The sequence below is a fragment of the Passer domesticus genome, chromosome 5, assembly GCF_036417665.1.
Source record: "Passer domesticus isolate bPasDom1 chromosome 5, bPasDom1.hap1, whole genome shotgun sequence".
Classification (NCBI taxonomy): Eukaryota; Metazoa; Chordata; class Aves; order Passeriformes; family Passeridae; genus Passer; species Passer domesticus.
The window spans coordinates 42,783,989-42,810,155 of record NC_087478.1 but is presented as its reverse complement, the minus strand read 5'-3'; the positions used below and the strand labels follow the sequence as shown (position 1 = coordinate 42,810,155).

Below are 26,167 nucleotides of genomic sequence, written 5' to 3'. Positions count from 1 at the left end.
CCACAGCAAATCATTGCCTGAAGATTAGTCACAAGTAAACACAATAGCAAAAAAACCCCAAACCCTCTGCATTCCATTCTTTCATTCATACGTAAAGTGTAGTTTAGTTTAAATTCTAAGCATGTTTATATTTTTGTAGTATACTTTAAAATAGGAATGATTTTTTAATATCCTGAGACTTCATTAAACCTACTCTTTGGTGATTAATGCATGCTGTGAAGTGAGGAGTAAGTGCTATCTGTGAAGTATATACCAGAGAAACACCAGCTAGTTAAACTCTTAGCATGTTTGGAAACTTTGTCAGCAATAACAATTTTACTATCTGGGCACTTAACCGCTACCTTAGTGTCTTAAGAGCCTTATTTTAGCTTCTTAGAAACAGAGAAAACATTACAGTTGTCCATGCCTGGAGGAAACACAAGCTGGCAAACATACCACTGTTTTGAATTCAGACACTTGCCACAGCAGCCAGTCTTCGTTAAGAGTGTACAGGGCTTTGCAAGTTATTGCATCAACAGGGCCTTTGTTTATCCTCTGATTGAGGGTTGTCACCAGCAAATAGAAAGGTTCACCAATTGTCTCCTAGGACAGGATAAAAATAAAAGAAACATTTATTTTTGTAATCATTAAATGAGCATGAATAACTAGAAAAAAATCAAGTGTAACAAATGGTGTTATTTCCTTTTAAGTAACTCATTATCTTGCAATTATAAAATAAAATCCCTCCAAGCAGATTTATCCAGTTATTTGTTTAACCTCCATCTTTTGCTTTTCAGTGTGAAAGTCTCATGCAAATAGCAAGGGACATCTGGAGTGAGTGGCAAGATAGCTCACAGCCCCTTGCTGTGCACAAGCACACTACAGACAAGCTGCTCCTACTCCACCTGGCAGACACTTCCTAGTTCCACCAAAGAGTGGGTGGGGGGTGAGACATGCACATGTTCACATGCATACTTCAGCTACTTCTTCCATTTTCAGTCTTTTGAGAAAACAAGCTAACAACGAGTTTCCTTTTGAATTGGTGTCTCCCCTTTTTGTCTCTGAAAAATATCTTGGGAGCAAGCTGGTTTGACTTACCCTGGTGTATCAGCAAAAGAGGAAATGAAACGGGGATTTCCTCTCCTGCCTAAACCCCAGGGCTCAGGAAAGCACCTGAGAAAGGAAGGAGGTATCTCTATTTCCACGTGACACCATTCCTGCGGCCCGGCTAAGGCGTCTCACTAGCACAGCTCTGTAAAAATGTCTGGTGTATTGAGAACATATCTCTGACAGTTCCTTGGCACTCTCCTCGGTTCCAGGAAACCACTGTGAACTCTGAGCCTCAAACAATTCTGCTGCTGTATTAATGCAAGCACTGATGAGAGTGATACCAACAGTGTGATAGCATCACGTTGATAAGAGAGACAGGAAGAGTAACCAAGCACTGAAACCAAGAACGAAGTGCTATCAAGTAACTAAAAGAAACAAATATTAAAAAGAAACTAAATGCTTATTTTGTTTTCATCTGAAGTAAGTTAGATCTTGAAATCTGCAATACTGCTTGGAGGTTGAAAAATTTGGAAAGAAGTTTAGTTTTCCAAAGGATGGTATTCCTTAAATCTCCATTTCTTGTTAGTTTTCCAACAACTTGCACAGATGGGTACCACTGCATTTTATCAAGTGTATCAGCCTTTTAATATGATCACAATACTTCTCACTGGGCTGAAATGTGTGGTATGAGACAAGGATATGCTGGAATGACAAAATTACCCAAATCTTGGCCAAATACATGACACGATCATTGCTTGGAGATGTGCTCTTTTCCTGCAATCCACTGGTGACAGCCAGCTAAGTCACCTAAACTAGAAGAGTGCACACTCATAATGTTAAATGCTAGACTGCATGCTTTAAACTGAACCCTCTGATAGCTCCTATGGAAAAAATCAATTAAAGAAATTCTCTGCATATCTTTTCTAGTGAAAAGATGTACACATACCCGGAGAAATCCAGAGAGACAGACAGACATCCAGTTTGTCAGCAGTTTTTCTACCACAGATTCAGTTCGCCTGAGCAGGAGCTTAGGCTGCACATTGCTCGATTGCTCCATCAGGTCCCTTGTCAATACTTCCAAAATATGGGTCAGATAAACTAGCTTAGTTTGTAATGCAATTGTCAAGAAGGATGCAAACAAGCACCTGTGGGGGAAAAAAAGAGAATGCTCTAATTCTGGAATTTCTCTTCCCAGTCATCTTTAATAAATGAAACACATTTTAGTGCAGTTCATATCCTACGTTCTTCTTCCTCAGGCACATAAATTGTCCACTGTTCTCTACAAAAATATAAAAAATGCAAGTCCATCTGCTCTTGTGATTATTTTTTAAACACAGAACGTGTGCCTCTAAATTTAATTTTGCAGAACAACACCTGCTTCAGTGACAGAACATTTCTAAACTGTAGAACTGTTGATCTAACTGCAGGAAGTGTTTACAGTTTTGAACTGAGTTTTCCTGCTCGTTTGCCTCTTTGTTTATATGTACAAACATTCCAATTTCTCTTTAATTGCTTGTTTTAATGGCAATGTTTTTTCTTCCTCAGTGAGTACAGATGGAGAAGGAAAAATGCTCTAGAGTACTGAGAGCTTGTTTTGCAAAAAGTAGCAAATACATTTGTGTGCTACAACCCATGTTGTTTTTTCCTGCTAATTCTTTTTCTTGAAGATTATAAGCATAATCATACTATACCTGTCTTTCACAGAGAAATTTTTCTGCTTTTCAAGGGTGTGAATGAGAGTAACAAGAAAGTTCTTGTTACAAATCAAAGCATGCAACATGTTGAAGCTTTCATCCTTGCTCGTTTGGTCTCTGCTCTGGAATAGTTAAACAAAAATAAGCAAACTGTAGTTTGGGTATGATGGATTGTTAATGCTCACAAAAAATGGAAAGAAACATATGGGATAAGATCCTGGCCTCATTCAAATCAGTGGAAATTTTTCATTTATTTAAGGTGTCTCAAGATTTTATCAAAAATGCATTTATGTTTGAGTACAACACAGAATATACATGTGCAGAGCATACAGTTTCTGCCCTATACACAAAGCAATGCCAATAGCTAAGTTTGCCCAACATTTCCCATGATGAGATTCTGTTTTATTTAAGTAAGTCAAACACACATTGGATAACAGCACCTTACACTTCAAACTCCTTTTACATATAAACCCATGTAACCCTCCTCATGGAGGAAAGGGAACATACTGAAAATGCAAGCTGATGTCTTCTAGGACAACACTGAGAGAAGGGATACAATCACTCTTGAAAAAAAAATTAATTAAGGCATATCACACTGCTTACCTGTGGCATTTCTTCACTGAAGATGGATGCAAAGCCTCCTGACTAAAATATAAGGGGATATTTATCATTTACAAGTACACCAAAAAAGTTTCTAACACATGTGTGTTTAATACACCAAGCATGTTCCTGATACTACTTGAAACAAAACAATGGAAATGTGGACTTCTAGCAGATACAATATAAAAATTGTACACAATAACTTCTGCAAAGGTGCAGCCAAAGCTCATTGGAAAGTGAACTCTCAAAAATGACCTGTTATCATCTTCAGTGTGCTGTGTTACTCGATGCTGCTGAGCTGCACTCGCACAGCAGTCAGCCAGGGCTCCCCAGGAAGAGCTGTGTGTCACTGCCATCTGCAATGTGCTGCTGTGTAAGGGGTGCTGCAGGCTGCATCCTTCCTGCCTGGCAGCCATAGCCTTTGGTACACAGGGCTGCTGCTAACGAAGTGACACTTGAGCTCATCTGCTGCCATTCATTTCAAGGCACTCCATGAATATTCACTAATGAACTCACCAGGACGTCCATGCTGGCAGTCTCCACTGAGGCACAGGTGCCACCACACATCCAGTCCGAGCAAAAGCTCTCACACAAAAGGAAGCCCCCCAGTTCTCAAACACCTTGTCAGTGCCTCTTGGGCAACAGATCTACACCATTTACTGTCATCTGCTTTATCTGTCATGCTGGCAGGCCCTAGTTTCGTTACAGAACCACAGAATGGTTTGGGTCATAAGGGACCTTATGATCATCTAGTTCCAACCCCACTGCTGTGGGTAGGGTTATCTTCTACTGGACCAGGCTACATAAATCCCCATCCAATCTAGCATTGAAAATTTCCAGGGATGTTCAATTTCCACCTAAACTGCTCTGGACAACCCGTTTCAGGGCCTCATCATCTTCATCACATGTTTCCTCCTTATGTTCAATTTAAGTTCATCATCTTTCAGTTTAAAACCATTAGCCCTTGTCCTATCACTACAGACCCTGGTAAAAAGTCTGTTTCCATCTTTCTTATAAGCCTCACTTTAACTGAAAGGCTGCCTTCTGTTCTGAAGGCTGAACAATCACAGCTGGCTCAGATATCCTTCATAGAAAAGGTGTCCCAACCCTCTGAGCATTTTCATCCCTCTCCTCTGGACCTGCTCTAACAAGTCCATGTCCTTCTTGTGCTGGGGAACCTCAGAGCTGGATGCAGTGCTCCAGGTGGGGTCTCACAGGGTAGACAGGGAGAATCACCTCCCTCAGCCTGCTGGCAAGGAGCTTGCTGGCTTCTTTTTGATGCAGCCCTGGGTATGACTGACTTTGGGCTGTGAGCACATACTGGCATCTCATATCTAATCTTTCATCTCCATACCTGATTGTTCATCCCTCCTTTTCCTCATTCCTCCTGCTCTATTCTACCCTACCAAACTCTTCTCCCTCTTCCTTCACCTGCTATTCCTATTTCTCCAGAACTTTAACAACCCCTACATCAACTACCAATAAAAGGCACACACACACACGCATGCGTAGAGTGAGAGAACCAGAACTGTGTTAAAAGTTAAAAATGCCTGTGAACAGGGAACAAGGACTGGAGCATTACACCAAACCATGTGTGAAATTGAGGGAAAACAGAAATAATAAGACAAATTTAACAAGCAAAGCAAAAATCATCAATAACATTTTAAGAATAAAGATAATATCCATTTAAGACCGACAAGCATTAAAAGCTATTAAGCCAGATCAAATATAGAAAACTGAAGCAGTGGGAAGCAAGACTCTCAGAACAAAGATGGGGTTGACCACTCTTCATTTTAGGTATGGGAGTCCCTCTTAAGCAACTTGTCCCATCCTAAGGGATATGCCTCAGACAAACGGGATGAATTGCCTTCCTGAGCTGCCCATCTCTGCACTGACTACAGAAGATGCTCAGTCAACAGCTTCAATTTCCATGCTTAAACAGCTCAGACAGGATGAGACAAAGCCCATCAATCACACTGGAGGGCACAAAGAGTGCAATGTGGACATCATTCAAACACATGCGGTTAGTGGAGGAAGTGGTGGTTTGTCACTTTGACCCTTCTGTCAACCCTTCTGACACCCAGCTGCAGCATATACCCCACTGGCTTTTCTGTTCTGCTATAATATTTGTTCAGTGGAACACAGCTTTTCTGCCACATTCACACAGCACAAGGCATGTTTGGACACTCCTGCAATGTAAACAGTAAGTACTTAGCAGAAAAAATTGGTATACAACATTTTAAGTAACTTGCCTGACACCGTATGTTTGTAGAGAGCTAACAGTAGCAAGTGTACCTTTGTGGGATAAGTATTTCAAACTGAGACAAAATCCAACTGAAATAATTTCCAAGATGAGCAGTGGCATGAGACTCACCAAGGCAAAACGGGAGTCCTTCCCATTTTTACTTTACGGACTGCAGTAGAGTGGCAAATTTTATACCTTTTTTTCTTAACTTTTTATTTGCATAGAGCACAGCATTTCCACTGAGCCAGCTTCTACAGACTATTAGTGTTTTGACAAGAGAAAGTATAGGAAAAGGTATATTCTTAAGAATAAAACTGCTATTTTAATGCTAATCTGCCTGGCAACAAAACAAACAGAAAGGAAAGAGATGCAGGAAGTTTCTTTTCCACTTTCTTCAAACCACCTGGTGACCCTCTAAAATTAGGCTGGGGGCATAACAGTCGTACCAGCAGAGATATTCCCAGTGTCCTTCGGTGTGAGAACTGGACTCAAATTATACAGGGATTTTGCATACGTAATTGCTAAATATTATTCTGCCTTGGTTCTAGTATTTGGTGTTGTACAAAAACCAAAGGCCCTGATTCTGCACTGCCACATGTATTTAACTTTATCACAATGAGCCTTTACTATGATCACAAACAGCAATAAAGTGAAGCAGTGTGCAGACAAGAGTGCAAGAGTAATACATTAAGCCCGGTAGATAATTCACATCCATACCAGTTAAGCCCTAAACTAACCAAGTTTCTACTTACTGGTGTCAGTCATACAGGAAAATATCACCAGCTGAGATCACAGCTTCTGCCAATTGGATAAATGCTTGTAAGCACTGGTTACCATCACGATATAATACTGAAAGCTGTGGCAAAGGCACTTACCAGCCTCATAAGGTGCCACACAGGCAAAAAAAATAGTAAGAGAATTAAAACATTCAAGAGAACACTTCTTTGGTCATCTGATGCAGTGGCAGAAACTGCTTCAAGGAACACTGAAAATATCTGCCTCTAAACTGGAAAACACTTAACTACTTATGTCATTTCTAAGCATTTGAGCTGCACCCCTTTGAATCAACATCTTACCATTTCTGACAGCACCTTGGTGCAGAAAGTCAGCACCATCTTAGAGCCATTTCTTCATCCCACAAGTCTAATTAGGAAGTGTCATGATGTTAGCTAGCCTGTTAGCTAGCCTGACTGTTACTTTAATTAGCTATAGCATTGGAAGTGAAAGCATGGGAACAAAAAAAGCAATGGATAAATTATAGCTTAGTTAAGATGGCCTGAAAGGCAAGCAGCTCGGTGAGGCTGAACAAAAATAAATGGACACACACCACTCTTGAAAATTCAAGAATGTTGCTTTATCTACAGCACAAAGGCTTGGCTAAATATGGAGATACACAGCTTTAAGTGTTCTTTGGTAATTCTTGATTTAAAAAAGTTTCTTGTGAGAACAAAGTGCAATTACTGTGTAGTATTTTTTTTATTTGATCCTGACCTTCCTCAATTTTTTTACTATTAGTCAGGGTTGACAAGTGAAAGACTTGTAAATATTTACCTCTGGAAAGAAAGTTCTAAGAGCGAAGTGTTTGTAGTCAAGGAAGGGAACTGTTCCAAAACTGTCCACCACATCTAATTCATCCATCTGCAGCTCAGCAAATCCTGAAAAAGCACCCCCCCATCCCCACCCAGAGAGTTAGCTTAGTTGACACAAAATCAGCTTCACAATTATAACTTGGCCCCAGTAGATATTCCTTCAAAAACAGTTTTCAGGGAAGAGGGGCTGTTTTTACAGCTGAAGCTCTTAGGAGCTGGAAAGTGGCAATCTGCTTTTTTGTTGAAGGAAATTCTACAAGCAATCCTATTAGCTCAGTGCTATCTGCTACTGCCGTGCATACAATATTAAACAGGAACTCTGATACAACACAAAAGTATTCTAACAGCTACAAAATGAAAATGTTTACATAATGTGAGCTTCTTGACAGTTTCAGTTCAGAAAATACGCTGCAGACCTACCCTCACGTATTTCCTTACGAATCTCATACTCCAGCAGCTCAAGTTGCTGACTCTGTTTACGAGTTAACTCTTTGGATTTGTATCGAGTAACTATGAATGCCACTAAAAGGAAGAAAAGGAGACTCTGAGTACAGAAATCACAGAACAGAAAACTCCTATACAAGACATAATTTATTATCAAGAAACAAAAAGATTAATGTATATTTGCACAATTACTGTTTTATTGCTGTCCCTGTGCTAGTACCCATGAGCCCTAGTTATCTGGATCTACATATACCCCAATCTTTAGAAAAATCATTCCTTTTAACAAGGTCTTGAATTGTCAATCCAACTTTGTTTGAAAGTCTAGCACACCCTGTTATATACAGCCTGCACAGTGAGACACAGACTCTAACAACCACTTCTAATAACAGCAACCTACTTAAGGTAGCACAGATAAACAAAAAAACAGTTGTTTTGAACAGAAAATCCACTTACAAATTGTTAACTTTTCTAAAGCTCATTTAGAGAGAATAAAGGTGAGACATATTGTTCCTTTTTAAAACGAACTTTGAAAAAAAGCAATCAACAAAATGAATAAACCCCTATATTTATTAAAATAAATAGAAATTTTTCAAATATATAACCAGGTAAAAAGACTCAGGAAAAAAAAAAGAGAGCACCAAGAAGAGAAAAGGGTAACTATTTACCTCCCTCAGTTTAGTAATGACCCACAAATTCATGAATCATCCAAATGAGACTGAGCAGAAACACCACAAACACTGACTGAGGAGAAGCAGTTTGTTAGGGTGCATCTGCCCCAGGGACAGGAGGGTAGCTGAGCTCTGACAGCTGGAAGGGACCAAGCTGTGACACAAGGATGTCAGTTCTGTGGCTTGCTTCATGAAGTGAAAGTGAGGAATCCCAGCACAACAGACAGAAATACTGTCCTGTGACATGCTTGTGACATGCTGCAGTCTGACAACTCAGACTTCACCACCAGAACAGAGTCAACTTTGTCCACTCTTATAGGGAACAGGGTAAAATCACCAGACTGTGTGTGACAGTTCCAGACATGTGAGTATGTACAGTGTCTGTGTCATGATCATACCCTTCAGCAAATCAAAAGCTGATAATACATTAGTCTACTTACCTATAATGACACCCACCACAATAGGTAGCAAAATTAGAACATATAAATATATGTATGATGATGTTGGTTTGACTTCATGCTCAAAATTTCCTAATTTGACCTGAAGAAAAGCAATGGCTGTGTTAATAGAGGACAGGCATTATATCAGTGCTTAAAATGACATTTAATGTATCAAAAGAAAGTATTTAAGGCACATAAGGACAATGGTAGATTATTGGGAAGACAGCAGAGGTTCAGAAAAATGCATATGAACCAACATTAACTTAACTTTTACTGTATTTGATGTTTAAGCAGGGTAACAGAGCAATGATGAAAAAATGTAGAAGTCCTTATACCACCAAATTTTGTCATGCTCTTGCTGCAAAGTAGAGCCCCTAAATGAAAGGCAAGATCTGGCCTCCACCTGGCCAAGTGGCTTATGCACTCAGAGTCACTGCTAAGCATTTTGGCATTTTAGAGCAAGGAAGGCATGTGTTTGCACTCACAGTGTTACTCTGCTGAGCAGAAAAGACTCATAAAAAGAATGAGGGAAGTAGAATTTTTCAGAGACACCTGACCTACAGCCCTCTTCCCTATTTCTCTGAGGAAGTTTCAACCTCTTTATGTATGATGTTGTTCCTGAGGGTCATTAAGAAAAAATACAACATACAATACACGTCCAACATGTACATGAACACATCACAATACACGTACAACATCCCCCAACCATGGCCTTGTCAAAGGCAGGACAGGCATTAATTCTTAGGGATACATGAAAGCGCTGAAGTCTGCCGAATGCCAAACTGAGGCATTTACCACTGATAATTATGGCAGAAAAAAATTTCACAAAGGAGGATCTGAAAGAGGACTGCAAAAGCACATAAATAAAGGGCAGCTAAAACTATAAACAGGCTAGACACAAAAATATGTTTTGGCACATAAAAAGAATACCACCAAGTGCCAGGGATAGAAATGAGCTTGAGATAATTGAAAAGGAGGGTTGAGTTGAGATTATTTTGGGTTACAGCAGGGAAGGCAGAGATCTGGTGATTGCAATCAGTGGCTTGTCACAGGAGGTGAGCAGCCAGGGCAGCTGCAGACTGCCAAATGGATACTCACATCACAGCTATACAGACACAAGCAAGAAAAAACCCCACAGGGCTGCAAGGACACAGCCTTTGTATTTCTGGGGCTGCAAGGAACAGAAGACAAAGCAGATCTATTTCCTTCATCAAATGTTACTTTTTCCTCTGATGTTTCTATGTTTTCACAGTTTCTATGCAAAGTTCTTTTGGTCTGCACCTAGGATTCCATTAGCCTTTTCCAAGGCTCAAATGCATTAGTGGCTAAATACATTACCCATCCTGTGACTAATACATCTACTTTTCTAGACTTCTCATGTACAGCTGGAGACTTCCCAAAGCAGAAATTTCTTTTACTCATCCTTGTTTACTGAAAACTGAGACAAAGCATTCACTTAATTATCTGCTCACATTTTGATTATCTTTATTCTTCACCATCTTCACCTTCCTATCTAGCGGTCTCATTTCTCTCCTTATCTTTTTTCTTGCTTATAAATCACAGACTATGTAAGGTACACCTGAATTAATCCAATTCCTATTCCTAAATTAATTTCATTTTTCCGCATGACATTATAAAACCCTCTCTGGCCTGGTGATGCCTCTGAGCTTTATATCATTGGCAAGTGTTACTAATGCATGCCTTATTTTTGTGTTCAAGTCAGTGGTGATATTAAATAATATCTGTATGAATATCAGCATTGCCCAGAGTCAGCTCCCCACACACAGCATGTGATTTTTCTAACCCCCGGCACCCTCATAATCACCATGTTAAATAGTTTACTGAATGACTTCCAGGTACATGTGATCTACAGCTTTTTTGTTGAGGAAATCGCTCATCTTAGGAAATAAAGATATCTAGCATGATCTGCTTTCATTAAAAGGATTTTGACAATTATCCCATTTTCCACTCACCTCCAGGTCTTCCATGAGTAATTCAGAATACATTCTAAAGTGTTACATAGAGCTAGGATTAAATCAGCAAGCCTCCATTTGCCTAGGGTTTGGGGGTTTTTCCAATTAAAATACTGGGTTTTATTTGCTGTTCTCCAGTCATACAGTACATCTCCTGACCTTTTATTTAAAATCTTTCCTACTAAGCCTACAGTGTCATGTGTCAATTTTCCCTCAGTGCTATGATGGGAATGATCCTGCTCCTGCTGTCTTGAGCTCTTTGATCAATCTGAATCTTCCTTCTGTCACAAGAATGGCATTTTCTACTCTGACACCTTCATGCAGACTGATCATTCTGTCCTTGAACCCACACTCAATATCTTCTTTCTTCTGCAAAACTAAGGCCAGAGATACATTTCTTCTTGAGTCAAACTTACATTTTATACCATCTTATCATTTTTTCAGTGGCCCTACTTTTTCTATGATGATCTATTCATAAGGTTTTAAAAAATGTGAGGATTTGCTCACATTTTTCTATATTTCTATATATATTTTCTATACATTTTGCTATATTTTTCTTATGTTGGAAAAAAATTTTAAGGTACTAGAAGTGCAATGTTACATGATAACTATTGCATTTGATTTGCTTTACCGAAATGGTGATGTTTCTATGACAGTCACTTCTATGAAGTTTGCAGGATAAGAATGTGATAGATCAGGGCAACACTGATTTTTAAATGCAACACCAAATTCAGAAAGGCTTTTCCATGCCATAACTGGCTCAGATGGCAGGATCCACAGATGGGGGATCAGTTAAAAGTGATGAAAAATCAAGAATAGCTTTGTTAATCTTTACTATGAGCCATATGCCTTGAAGTCAATAGAGTTATTTCAGTTTTATACCACCACTCACAGCAATAAGAATCTGGCATAATTTTTCTCCTTCATAAATGGTAATCATAGCATTTAAAAAAATTTGTATCTTCATCTTATTCATGGAGCAAATATCTTAAGCTGCAATTCAGCTTTGACATCCATGCCAATGTCCTTATATTTGGACTGGCTTTGTGCCACATGCTCAAAGCATTTTAGCTTTCCCAGTGCACATCGAATTTCACCCCTTTTTCATACAGAAATGCCTTCTGTCTCACTCATTGGTGATCCCTGAGACAGATCCTTGCCTACTTTAGTAGAAAAAGTGACTGGGAGAACACAATTTTTTTTCTCATGGCCACACTGGAGAATTAGATTGCTCACAGACCTAGGATGAGGGGCTCTCCTGGAGGCAGGGATGCTGTTCCAATGATGTCTGCTCTGCAGATAAGAGGTGTGACGAGCCACTGCTCTCCTGGAGCTCAGCAGCAGTGAGTTCAGCTCTGACTGCAAAGCTCTGACACCACCCCAGTGACCAGACAGAAAATGAACTCAGGTCCGTCAGTGGTACCTAAGCTAGGCATGCTTAGGGATGAGGGAGAAAACTGTACCACCATGTACCATGACAGCATTAATGACACATTTTACTACTCTTGTATAAACATTCAAACACTGCCAAATTGCAACAAAAGAGATTTCTACTTACAAAAACTTTCACTGTGGAAAAGTCAATCTTGTCGGTTCCTTCCCTCTTGAATTTGCACAGTATGGTGCTACGGTCTGGCTTTTTGGTAATGTTTTGGACACTGAACCATATCTTTTTGGTCTGTGCACCAGTCATATATGATAGATACACTTCTACCTCAGTTTTAGAAATATTCAAGTTATCATTTTCTTTCTAGAGGGAAAAAATTGAAGGCAATGATCAGTCACTAAATACAGTAAGAAAAAAAAGTATCTCCAAGCACTATTTTAAATTAGGTACTGTAGTTTATTATTTCAAAACTTACATATATTTTTAATTCCAGATCAGGATCCAGTTCAGTGTGCAGCTGGTAGTTAATGAACACTGGGTCTGGGTGATAGTGTAATTTGACACATGGTATAAAGGTAGTATCCACTTTTAACATCATATCAACAACTTTACCCTCTGTTGCATGGCTCAGGCTTGGCGTTAAATAATGATATTCAGATGCATTTCCAGGACACCTAGAGACCTAGAAATGCAATAGCAAAGCTCTAACAGTTATGAAATACTCAACAGTGGGTACAATCACAAACAGAGGCACTCAAACTCATTTTAATGTCTTCCTGGCTTCACACAGCTACCTGCTAAACCTCTTTCTGAGATCAGAGCTGCATGCAGAACACCTGGAAAAATTTCTGTGTTGAGCCCATGTCTACCTTTAAGTGTATTTGTCACACACTCTGCACACTGCTTTAAGCCTGATTGCTCACTGCTAAGGTAACTATTTCCTGCAATAAGACAGGAATTGTGACAATTAATTTTCCTTCTTTCCCCTCAACGCAGGTGACTAGAGAAAAGTAAGACAAGCTCTCCAGCACTCCTAGGAATTTTATCTTTCTAACTTAACACCTGAGAGAGGGGGTTGCTACAGACATTGTAGCATTGGGTCATTGTTTACTCCACTGGCTGATTCTGCTGTGTTCTGGTCTCTGTGCTGCAAGGGTCAGCAAAGTGCTTGCCTCCTCACAGCCTTGGAGAAAGGGTTTCATCCCTACATCAGCTCCAGCCTGCTGCCCCTCACTGAGGCAGTGGTACCATTTGGGCATTCAGCCCAGAGCCAGAGGGAAGTATAGCACCCCCTCCTCCAACACACCCATATGTGGAGACTAGGGAGACTCAAAAAGGACCAATTTGCAGCAAGTCCCTAGACCATAAAAAAAGCTCAGGGAATTACACAGGAGAGCAGTTTATGTGCATTTGTGATTCTGTACTAAGAATGTATAACTGTAATCCTGTAAGTGGTCATATTTATTTCAGCAGGGTGACTGACATGTCCGTGCAAGTGGTTGGAAATTATTGAGGTCTCTTCTCCTCAAACCTTAGGAAAACAACCTAATGCATCAAGAGACCTCTATTTGGTATTGTAAAGGAAATTCAGACTTACTGTGAGGTTTGATCTCTGGTCATCTGAAATAATCACACTGTCCACCACATTAAAATTTCTACCAGTTGTAGTAATTTTGCGACCACCACTGCAAAAACCAAAGCAAAACAAAACATAAACAAATATGGTGAGAAAGGGAGGTTAATATTACCTGTCTTCCCACAGACATGCCCTGCATTAAGGTCTCAGTTGTGAATAAACTACTCAAGTGCATTTTGCTTTGGTAGCAAAACATAGTAAAGTTGAACAACATAGTAAAGTTGAACTGCAGAACAAGATAATTTGAGCTATACAGTGTACTTCCACTCTTTCCTCATAATGTAGCGGTAAATACTTTTGGTACCCCAAAACCACAGGACTTGATTGCATACACTCGTATACTCCTTTTCAGGGACTCTTCACCTTTTTTTCTATTTATGCAGCCAAAGAACTCAACCATGATGTAATATTCTGTCTCGAAGAAAGAGCATCATGGTGTTTCACTGCCCCAGCACAGCCCTGCCTGTGCTTAATTCTTGCCCTCTTCAGGACAAACTCATGGTGCCAGGCTCCTCACGGGAAACATTCTCGGCGGTGTTCAGACCATCTGTCTCAGCACACAATGGTGCTTCTGTCTCAGGGCTGTGGCTCACGATCTCTGCTGTACAGAGTTGGAGTGGCTTAAGGTATTATTAATTTCCAGCTGCCTGAGCTGCCTCTCACCTGGAGATGAGGGCATGCATCCTGGCTGCTTAGCTGCTGCAGCTGCCAGCCCAACCCATTACCTCAAATCCTCACTTGACAAGATATCAGATTCAGAACGTGAGAACAGGTAAAAACTGTGAAAGCAGAGGTGGAAAGCTGTGCCAGAGAATATCTTTAAAACCACCCTGTAAGTCTTTCACCAGGTCTAAAAGTCTTCCACAGAACACAGCAAAGGCTTGAAAAGGGCTCTTTTGGCTTTAGGGAATTATATTGTAAAGCAAGTCTGTGTACATCAGTGCAATAATGATTAATTTCACTTCCAATCCACTGATACCTTATACTGTTTCACAGATGAAGGCTATATTAGCATCAAGAAATCAATTAGTTTCTGGAGTTAGAATTTATGCTATCTATATTTTGGGTTTAGGTTTAGTAGGAATAGACTACTTTTGATTTCTATAAAGGAGACCTGAGGTAGGCAGAAGAAGTCCACAGAATTCACCTTGCAGCTACTATGACCCTATCTATTAAATCACTTCACATGCTTAAATTTATCCAACACAACAGGTTACAGCAGTCTTCCAAGCATGGTTCAGCTGCAGTCTGGCCAAGGAAGAAGGCTCATATTGGCTCAGTGCAATTACATTTGAGTAAATACATAAAAAGTACAGAAAGACAAACTTACCTGATCCAGGAGGTATTTGGTGTAATTCTAGAACATGATGGCAGAGAAACATAATGCAGGGTCATTGGTGGTGAACATTTTTTCCCATTAGCCTGGATACATATACTTTTGGCCTCTTTACGTGTCGGTGGGAGAGCAAATGTCATTTGTGTATCATTTAGCACATTTCTGACTTTAATGCTGGGGAAGAAAGAAAACAAACACTGAAACACAGATGCCACTTATTGGTGTTACTACACGAAGCCTATAGCCCACAGCAAGCGATAAGGAGAAAAGAGAACTGAATCTCTGTCTGAGCTGCCAGATGGAGGTGGAAAGAGAGAGCAGGGAGTTGAAGAGACAAAGTAGGGCATCTTTTGAATGAAGTTGCTATGTGACAATAATCACAGAAAACAGTATAATCAACCCTGGGATGAGGCTACATAATGCAATGTGTGATTTTGCTGTTCACTGTGTACTTCTCTGTGCTAACAGCATGGTCCATGAGCTAGTCAAGAATGAGAATTTTCATTTTCCTTTTCACCTTCTTTTTCTTTCTCTCTTTCCTCCCTTTTTTTACTCCTTTCTCTTTCACTCTACTTCCTGTCTTACCCTCCTTCTCTCTTTTTTTCTCTGTGGTTCCCTGAAAATTCATGGCTGAAGCAAAAATTGAACACTACCTTTTAAAGTGGTAGCTATGTAAAATGGGCTTCCTAATCACAGGCAGCCATTGCAGCTGCACCTGAAAATAACTGATTCAGAATAAAACTGCCTAATTATCTAGGGGCTTACACAGTGTGATCATCAACAGAGAAAAATAGGAGCTGTTGTACAAGAGATTTCATTCCCTGGCATGGTGTCTGTGCTTTACAAGCAGAATCCTAGAATATATGAGGAATATTTTGAAGCAGAGGAGATTCAAACAAAAACTGAGGCTTTCCTGTGACCTAGCTTTTTGGTGCCTGCTAGAAGGCATAGAGAGTAACAGATACTACACTGTCCTACTGCTACTGAGAGAACTGACAACCTGTCCAACCCTTGTGTTGTACTCAAGCACCAAATTCATTTTCATCCTTTGGTAATTTAAAGTGAAAGTATAACTAAAGGAGTGCAGAGCATCCCCTGCTCTGCTGAGGAAAGGTATAAGACAACTGTTGACACAACCATACTGCTAGAGCAAAATGGATATAATTTTCACCATGCAAAGTAAATAGTGTTATTTTTCAGTTTAACTCACACATCTGGTTTACAGCCAGTGATTCCAGTCAGTATCAGTTTTATGCCTGATGCACGTGTAAAGTTTTCTCCTTTGACTGTTATTTCACTTTTGCCTAATGTAGAAATCCACAAAGGTTCAATGGACTGAATGCTGATATGCTATTAGGAAAGAAAGCAAAACAAGATCTGGTTATGAAAAGGCTGGGCAGATAAGCAACAGCTGTAAAAACAACCACCACTCAGGAATGCAGATTTTATGGCACTGGGATACATTCTTATTAATAATTTTAAATCCTGTTTAACTTAATCCTGCAAAGTACTGACAATCACAACTTCATTACAAACCAACTATTTTTACCTAAATATTTTACATTTCAATTTATTTTATAACGAAGTTGTCCAAAGGAATCACAGTCTGACATGCTGGAAGGTAGGTAGCATAAAAACCCAGCTTGAAATAATACATTTCACGTGACCCCTGAAGAACTAAAAAAAAAGGCAAGACAAAACCCCTGGTGCTGTCACTATGAGAGATCAGATGAACAAATGAAGGCATCTTTCGTGACCTGAAAAGGGGAAGCAGGATGGAATCCTCGAATGAAAATTTGAGAAAGCACCCCAGAATTAGCTTTATTAGAAAGTCTTTTCAAAGTCATACATAGAACTAAAGGTATAAAACAACTGCAGGGGAGTCTTTTGGTATCTTATTTTTATGAGAAGAAGTTCTCCAGCATTTAAAAAGAACTCTAGTTTGCTCTGATGTTGTCACAGTCTTGCAGAAAAACTGTGCTCTTCTTTGTCTATATTTATTTATACTAACTTACTAACACTATTGAGCAAGAAGAGATATTTTTTCCCTACTGTATTCACTTGATACTTTTGACAGCATCTCATGTTTAATCAGTTTTGCTGCTTCCCCAGTTTTACAATCACACAGACGGCTTCCTCTCTGTCTATCTTTCAGACAACAAACTGAAACAGTCAAAAAACCAGGAAAATACGCATGTGAAACCACAAACTGTTTTGGACCTTCTCAGGCAAACCATTTTTAGCTTAACTTTGGACTGCCTGTCCTACTAGTTTAATTTGAGTTTTGAAAGCATTGTGATTTTCCTGATTTTTGCTGTGCACCTGTGGACACATTCACTGGGAAGTTCAGTCTTCCTGATCCTGTTAAGGGTGCTAGTGCAAAGCCTCTACGAAAGTCCATCACAGAGGTTTTTCTCACCATTAATAATTTCATGTACCCAAAACAGCACTAAGACTTTGGACTCATAGCCTGAGGGGACCATGGGGGTCACAACACTTTGACCATTTCAAAAAGGTCCCAGCACATTGTCCCCACATGCTGCCACAGTTCAATGAATGCCAGAGCACTCCAGAGCAAATGAGGCATCTGTCACCACTGACTGAAAGCTGCAACTTGTGCCTTAGGAAAAGGCCAGAGAGTGCAAAGGCTGGGGTCAGAGGGCCTGTAAAAGGGCCTCCAGGATGACCTCTTGTATGGATAATAGAGGAAGGCAAAGGAAATCCCCCACAAACAGCGTGAGAAGGAAAATTCACTCCCCGGATGATCTGGAAATCAGTTTAATCCTTGGGACAGGATAAGTGAGGCAGAAATCTAAGAGATAAAAGCAAGCAACCCACTATTTCTTTTCTTCACCTGCATCCTTCTGCTTGTGTCCAACCTCCAGTGCACCAAGGACAGTCAATATCCACCCACAAATCCAGAAGCCAAATACCACAGAAAGGAGGAAAACACTGTTTTGGGTTCTCACAGGTAACCACCAGGGATCCCTGAAGCACCAGAGTACCACAGTGTCACACAAGCACATGGGGATCCCCCAGGCTGCAGCAGGGAAATGCCAGGCACCCATTGTTCAGGGGTGCAGTGGGAGGCTGCGGTGCTTTGGGGCTCCCACTGCTCTCTCTGTCAGGCACCACACACCACAGAGTGCTTCAGATTACCTGCCCTGCTTCTTTTCTTACACCACAAAGAAATCACGGAAAGTATTGTTCATGGAAAGTTTCAGTCCCCTCTGAAGTGACACCTTCCCTGAGGCTGCACAGCACAGACTCCCTGTGGGTCCTGCCCCCGCCTCCTGGAGTCAGAGCAGCCACAGCACTGAGGCAAGATGACCTCAGCTACTCAGGAGTCCAACTCCCACCCAGCTTGACCACCACAACCTGCACTACTTGCCTCAGCAGCAAAAGAAACCAATGATTTCCTCACTGAAAACAGGAAGGACCTAATGCCCTCAGTGGGGCCTGCAGTGCTCATTTCCCCAGCGCCAGACAGCCCCTGACCTTCCAGTTGCTCGTGGCAGGGGCGGCAATGCCCAGTGGCAAGAGGGGCCACAGCAGAGAGGCAGAAGGATATTTATAAAAATCACTAGTTGTGAGGCATGTGATTAGAGTGTAAACATGCAAAGAGACATACAGAAAGCTTGCACCAGGTCCTCAGGTAATGGAAATCAGCACAGCCCTGTCAGCTTCAATAGAGTTCCATATTTCTGAGCTGCAGCCTCCTTCCCCCTTCCCTGGACTGCCTAACACTTCCCTGGGGCTGTGTGAACCATGGCAGCCACATCCTCAGAGGTGTGGTTAGCATGGATGCAGGTCTCAGAGGTATCTGGCAGCAGCCCAGGTTAAGCAGTGTCTGCCCCCGGGGAGCCCCTCTCTGGCACAGCCCCCCCTGCACTGCTAACACAGGGCTCTGGATGGGGGAACCAGCCCAGACTAACAGTAACCTGCTGAAAGATAATGCTCATTTCCAGCCAAATCTCTTCCCTCGCCAAGGGTACTCAATCCAACCACTCTGAATGCTGCTCTGGCAGGGGAGGGGGAAGGTGCATGCATAGAAACCAGCAGCTGGAGTCAGGAGGAGGGCTGGGGCTGGCGCTGAAAAAAAGTATATTAATCTAAATGCTCAGCTGGGGTTGTGGGAAAACACAAATCCTCTTTCTCCACTCTCCAGTATGTTCTCCTTAAAGCAGTCAAAGGAGAGCAGGATTTCAAATGCAATTTCAAGCTCTCTGAATGGATCAATCACTTCTAAATAAACATCTGCCTTTGCACTGCCTCTGGTGCTTTCACTGCCTTGTCCATCACTGTCTTTCCAAGATAAGGCATGTGGAAGAAAGCCATCTCCCAGGCAATTCCAACTATTTACCAATGTCAAATTAATGCACTTGGAAGCAGAGCAAAGAAGAATTTCTTCTGTTTCACCAGCCATAATGCTTTAAATGCAGATCAAATACAGAATATTAATGCTCAGAAGCACAAGTATTACAATCCCACGCGTCTCTGTGAAAAACAAGATGTATTTTGTGATTTTGTTTAAGAAACATCAGCTGAGCAGCTGAATTTAAGAGGCAATCCCTGTCTTGAGAGGTAAAAGTTTGGGTAGTTCTAATGAAACACTTAGAGATAAGTCACTATTTATAACAACTATGCATCGCTCACAGAAAAGCAGAAACCAAAAAGTGTAGGCAGCAAATCTCTATGTACTTACTCATCAGTCAGTTTTCTCTCCACTTCTTTCCTTTCTACTCATTTCTCTCCTAACACCTGTCATAAGCAACCACTAATAAAAAGATCACTCAGTTTTATGAGAAAATAAAACCATTTTGGTTGCATAAAGAATGAAGGGATAACCTCGTGGTTAAAGGGCTGGCCTATGAGACAAATCATTTAGACTGTATGCACACATACAGTCTACATTAATTCTGTAGAGAATTTAGTAACCAGATTCAGCAGGTACTTTGGCAGCACTAGAGACACTTCCTCCTTCCCAGTGATCCAGCTTGTGTGGATCCATCTCCAGTTTTGTCTACAGCCTGGAAACAAGGAAAATTTTTCTGAAAGTGTGAACTAGAGATTTACTAACACCCATGGATTTCGGTTCCTGGACTCATTCTCTAGCCACTTCTCTGTTATGCAGAAACTGGGTGGCACATCCTCCCCTTCCTTCTGCTCCCCTGGCAGCTATGTTTCAGGAGAAGCTGTGATCTGGCTGCATAAATGAGGAAGAGGTTTGAGACTCTGAAGCCTAGCTTCCCAGAGTCGTCTGTGACAGCAGAACTCAAACATGCTTCTAAGTCTAGGTAAGATATTAAGACTGAAATGTTCTCCTTTTTTGTTGTTGTTGTTGTTGGTCAGCTCACATGTTCCAGCCCTCAGAGTGCTGACTCCTGTGGAGTGACTAAATACAGCATACAGGGACTTTGGCATTTAAAGCAAGGTTGTAAACACTGCATCTAGAGGTAGGCACATGACAATTGCAGTGTTCGCTGTCTCAACGCCTGCATCTGAAACACAAGGTTTTGCTGGTACCTTTTAACACCAACAGAGCACTATGAAGAAATAGTATCAATCCAAATTCTGCATTACCTTCCCTTGTAAATGACTGCCTCCTCATCCATATCCCTATTTTTTTTGCAAAGTCCTCTCATTTTAAATAAATTTCTCCCCCAACCCAGAGAGCCTTAATAATGCTGATCTTAAAATGCTAACTAACCTCTGTTTTCTGCACAGTGGTGATCCCCTTGGAAGCAGCTGCACTGCAATCATCCTGGAAAAAAATAAGCATTTCACCATGTCAGGCTAAAAAAGAGACAGATTGCTGCTCAGATGAAAAAAATACAAGGAAAAGGCATCACAGGGGATTCCAGTTTTCCCCAACAAACTTCACCTGGCAGGTGGTGACAGGAGAGACACGTATCCATTCACAGCTGGCACACTCACCCTTGTGTATACACCGTGAGCAGCTGGTAACACAGAAACACAATTTTTGTAAGACACAGGAACTCAGTCTAGATTCAGTCATGAATGTCAAATATCAAGTGACAGAAAAGAGCATAAACCCAAGGGAACAACCAAGCAAATATGCAATGAAATGGGTAAAAGTCCGTTTACCCTCCAAGCCTATTGTTCTGCTGTACTTATTCTAAGAAATTTTGTATGAAATACAATCTGCATTGAGATGCTGAGAGTCATTAATTTCAAAAAAGGCAGGAAGCAGAGGAAACACTTTGGGTTACATTTTACTGTGATTTACTCCAGTACATTGAGTGGCCACGTAGTACTTTTTAACCATAAAAGGTCAGAAAACCATCACTGATTATTTTCCAGCTTGTCTGAACCTCTGTTCCATGTGTGTAGTGCTAGAAAGTATTGCCAGTTTGCTACAGCCTTTATCTACCAAAGATGCAGGTTCTGTTCTGAGACTAGTTAGTCGCTGTCTCGCTTTGCAGTGCTTCTATCCATATGGAAGGGAGCCAAGAGCAGCAGAGTCCCTCTCCCAACACGCTGAGAAATGCTCTGATTTAGAGAAAGACAGCTCCTTCCCCATGTTCCTCCAGGGACAGGGAAGTGAAGTGCCATTTCCCAAAAAGCATTTCATCCCAGGTGCTTATGAATTTTTGCATAGGGGAGGAGCATTCTGAATGGGAACACTGTAGTTACCTACAGCATATATTAGCCAGATCTTTCTAAATATTAACAACCACCTATTATAAAGTGTTAGGCCACGTACTGGGCATGAATGCTTCCTCTGCCAGCTCTCAACACAGAGTCTGAAAAATAATGTGCGAAGAAGAATAGGTATTCATTATTCCTATTAGCAGATTACATGTTACTTTCTGGTTTAATTATATTCATGTTACCTATAGAGCATATTTAAATTGCATCTGGGTCTAATTTAAAACAGCTTCACAAAGTGATTTTAAAGAATCTCTTGACTTCTCTAATCTAGGCCTTACACTGCGTACCAAGGGCCCACCTTTCATGCAAGGACAAAAAGAATTTTAATCTTATTGTGACATCCTTTATTATCTCTTCAGGCACTTGTCATAAATTCAGTCATTGTAATGACTCTCCTAGAGTTAGTTTCCAAGGTCCCATTAAATAAGGGAGTCATCAGAAGAAGCAGTTTTTTAAGGGAAAAAAAAAAAAAGAGGAGGAGGAAGTGGGCCAAGAAAACAGATCTGAATATCTTTAGTGGCATGTAGTTCGTTGATAAATACAAAAAAAAAAGAATTATGAATTACTTTAGTCACTTTCCCCCCACGCACACATCAACCCCACAATGAACTTTAACAAGAATCAGACTCTTACTTTTTCAACTGAAATGTTTGTGTGATATTCCAAGAGCTTGAGGACAGTGATGCTTCAAGAACTAGACAATCTGGAAAAATGCACATGTTAGGTATATGAGGGATATTACAAGAAATAACAATTCAAAAATAATTTGAGTTGAAAACTCAAAGTAGCTGGTATGCACCTTCTCTCATACATTCCCTCACACTTTTGACTGATAAAAATAACCAGATTTTGTCCTTCCACAGAACTTCAGCTGAGTTATGCCAACGCTTTATACACATATATTAATTAAGTTTGATACCACCATTGCATGACAAATAAAAGTAATGTTGTTGTCAGGATACAGATAAGGAAACGCTACTATGAAGCAGGGATACAAAATCATCTCTCAAAAAGCACAGAATGATATATACTGTGGTATAACCAGACCCTGAATTCAAGTCTTCTCACACACAGACTGTTCTAATGCAAGAGACCCCGCCATACCATACTTCTCTCTCTTTCTGTCTCACAGACTTGGTTTCAGAGTCTCCTTTTGTAATCTATGCAGTAGCAATTTTCATCCTATTTAAATCTTTTATGATTGCATGAGTCAATTTGCCATTATTTCAGCTAGCAATTACTATACCAACAATTCACTGGCAGCTGTGGTATGAAAGAGTATCTTCCCTTATGAGCAGAATACCACATCGAACAGTAGAATTAGATATATACCACTTAAGCCATGGTCTCTTTCATCTGTGTGCCTGCAGATGTGCAGTCTGTGAAATGAATGGCTGCCTGAGATCAAATGAAACCCATGTTTGCAGACTTTTCTGACTTCTCTATGCTAGAAAGTAGCCAGCTTTTTAATCCAGAAAAGTTACACAGATTTTAAGTATATCAATCTCGCAAAGGTAGAGAAACCTTTGACTTTATCACAGGCTGCCTTGTTCAGATGAAAGGCAGCTTTGGCTAGATCAACGTTGCTAATGTGGGTGTTTCCTCCCTCCACATGGCACTTGGGTGCTCACTGCAAAGGTCATCTGAACTGCTTGTTAGAAACAGCTCTTGGGACCACTCATAGGATCAAACTCCTTACTAAACGGATAGCAGAATCTGACTTCAACAGCAATTTTCTGCTTAAAGATGTGGATGAGCACAGACAGGCATTCTGAAATCCTCCATCAAACACCTGTTTGCATCTCCAGAAATCTAGTTATCAGCAGAAATCTGACGTGTTGATACACAATTGCCTAAATCAAAATAAGAGAAAGGTCTCAGGCCATGAGCTACAAGAAGAGCAAAATATTCTTAGTATCTTACTAGAAGTAATAAGTAATAGTAAAGAATTTATCTCCTACTGGCAGAGCTTGTATTTACTTTTAAGCTTGTATAAATACTTTAAAAACAACACTGTCAAATATGCTTTCCTGATTCTGTCTGTGTTGAAATTAATGGAACCTATTATTTTCTGTATGGTCTGCACTGACCTTTTAAAATGCATTAGACTGCACTGAGTAGCAGGTATTTTCAAAATGTTTTTCCAGGAAATGATACCTAAAGGAGTTTTGCAAGTGCATCCTCTTGTGAAACTGAGGTCACTTTACAGGAGATACCACAAATAGACAATGTTACTTCACACTTGAATTATCCACTAAGAGATCTCAGCTCACAGGAGCATGTGACTAGCAGTAAATACTGGCTGGCACAAGCTAACCTCACAGCCGTCTGGCTAACACTGCCAAAGGGCTCATTTTTGGCACAAAGCATAGGCAAGGTGAGCTGGCTTCCATAACAACCGTTCTCTGAAAACCTGCTAATGGAATTAGGAGAAAGCTTTAATCTGTGAAGACAGAGAACCAAACTATATACTCCATAATTACAAGAGAACATGGCTTTTGGACTGGGTCAATAAAGAGCATTTCCCTATTAAAAATCCACTAATGGTGTTTACTAAAGACAGCTTAATAGATCAAAATACTCATGGGTATCACTCCAGCTGTCACTTTCTAGTGACAGTCTTTCCTTCTCAATTCCCAATGCTGGACAAGAGCTTGTGATGCTGGTGGAGTTTTTATCATACAGCCTACTCAGATCCAAACATTCCAAAGAACCTTCTGCAGGGGCAAGAGTCCCTGAGACAGAGAGCTCTTTGTAGCACTGAGCTCTTCAGAACAGCAGGTCCTTGGAAATACCTGGTAAATTTCATTCCTCTTCCTATACCAAGGCTTTTATAAGAGAATCAGATTGATGCACAGTATTCCATGTCCTTTGGACTATATTATTGAGGAAGAGATAGGGACAAGGCATGTGTCTGTTTTCTGTTTCCTCTTCAAGTCACTTAAAAACATGCAGGAATCCTTGTGTTTGCTACCTGTTCCTTAGTTTAGATTAAAACTCTTGCATTCTAACATAAGCAACTTCAAGAAGTTACAAGGCCAATCTGTTAAAAAAGCTTTGTGCTTCTATACAGAGTCTTGAAGAAATGCAAGGGGGACATTGCCCTACTATTAGTCAAATAAGACTCCACTGTGAAGGATTATGATCTGATCCTTGAGACCAAAGCCTAAAGAACAGCTCAATTCAGAAATTTACGACTTCATTCTAAAACTTGTAGCTGCCCATTAGATACACAAACCAGATCACAAGCATCACACATCCAATACAAACTGCTCAGGTATCTAACTCTGAGAACCACTGAACAAAGCAGTGTAAGAATTACTGCAAAATGATTCAACCAATAATTCAGAAGGATGAATGAAATCCAGTCAAAAGGATGCACCCACCAAATTGCCCCTGAACCATCTATTTTTCTGCTAATCTTCTACATTGCACAATCACTTTCTCACAGTGTCTAAGTTAGGTTGAAACAGTTAATTAAATGTTACGACTATTTATTGTACAGACATTCATAATTAGATTCTCCTCTTATTTATGCTAGTACAGTTTCTTGCAAAGACAAATTCTGTTTCCAGATTAGAGAAGAGTTAAGATGGGTTAATTTGTCAAGGCAAAGCACTAGACCAACACTGCTTCCATTGCTCCAGCCAGCTTGATTGTCATTGCAGTTATCTTAAGTTTCCTTAGACAGTTATTAATGGCACCATGTAAATAAATATTCTAATGCTGAGGCACTGCACTGCCACAGGGTCAACTGAAGAAGCTGCTTCCAGTCACAGGGTAATGTGTACTATTACTACAAAGGATTCTATATTAACAAAACTTTAATCACCAAGAACATTGTGAGTATACTCACATCACTTGACAAAATATGAATTATTTTTCTTCAGTGACATTTAATAAAGAACATTACATACTTTCACCCTCATTAGGTCTCTATTTATACAGTACTCCCCAGTATTAAAGGACAATGAATAAGCATTAAATACATTTAACAGTAAAACATACCGTTATCAGTTATCATCGGAGTGGTTAGATTGCAGAAACAGGATGAATTTTTCAACACTACGTTTTCATAAAATATTTCAACAGTTGTTACAATTTTTATCATACAGAAAGTAAGGATTTTGTTTACATTTGTGGTCACAACAACCTATAAAACAATAAAAACAAGAATACAATGGGGGCTTTGTTATACTCGCTAAGTCATCACCTTGTCTCTACAGCAAACAACAAACTATGAAATGCACAAAATGAAAATTTTTGTGGTGAAAGCAAACAATTCACTAGGTAAACTCTCAAAGGAGAGTGACTCTCCCAACTGAAGAAGCAATACAGAAAGAGTTCTGAAAGTAACAGCATTGCTTACTTTCAGAAATAAAATGGATCTGTATGGTAAGTTAGCAAGCAATCTTAAATAATTTTGGAGTTTAAAATTAGAATATTGCTGT

General features: G+C 40.2%; 1 protein-coding gene across 1 annotated transcript in view; it reads right to left on the bottom strand.

Annotated features, from left to right (window-relative positions):
• The window catches only part of PLXNC1 (plexin C1), a 70,495-nt gene that overhangs the window by 23,629 nt on the left and 20,699 nt on the right, over positions 1-26,167 (bottom strand). Inside the window, exons 6-21 of the mRNA XM_064419734.1 lie at positions 25,725-25,869; positions 22,350-22,419; positions 20,926-21,001; positions 20,752-20,805; positions 16,252-16,391; positions 15,036-15,215; positions 13,667-13,754; positions 12,545-12,751; positions 12,241-12,432; positions 8,710-8,809; positions 7,578-7,679; positions 7,120-7,223; positions 3,327-3,368; positions 2,721-2,845; positions 1,976-2,174; positions 436-582 (exon numbers count right to left, since the gene is read on the bottom strand). Coding sequence (XP_064275804.1) covers positions 436-582; positions 1,976-2,174; positions 2,721-2,845; positions 3,327-3,368; positions 7,120-7,223; positions 7,578-7,679; positions 8,710-8,809; positions 12,241-12,432; positions 12,545-12,751; positions 13,667-13,754; positions 15,036-15,215; positions 16,252-16,391; positions 20,752-20,805; positions 20,926-21,001; positions 22,350-22,419; positions 25,725-25,869 — 1,971 coding nt within the window. The remainder of the gene's footprint in view (positions 1-435; positions 583-1,975; positions 2,175-2,720; positions 2,846-3,326; positions 3,369-7,119; positions 7,224-7,577; positions 7,680-8,709; positions 8,810-12,240; positions 12,433-12,544; positions 12,752-13,666; positions 13,755-15,035; positions 15,216-16,251; positions 16,392-20,751; positions 20,806-20,925; positions 21,002-22,349; positions 22,420-25,724; positions 25,870-26,167) is intronic.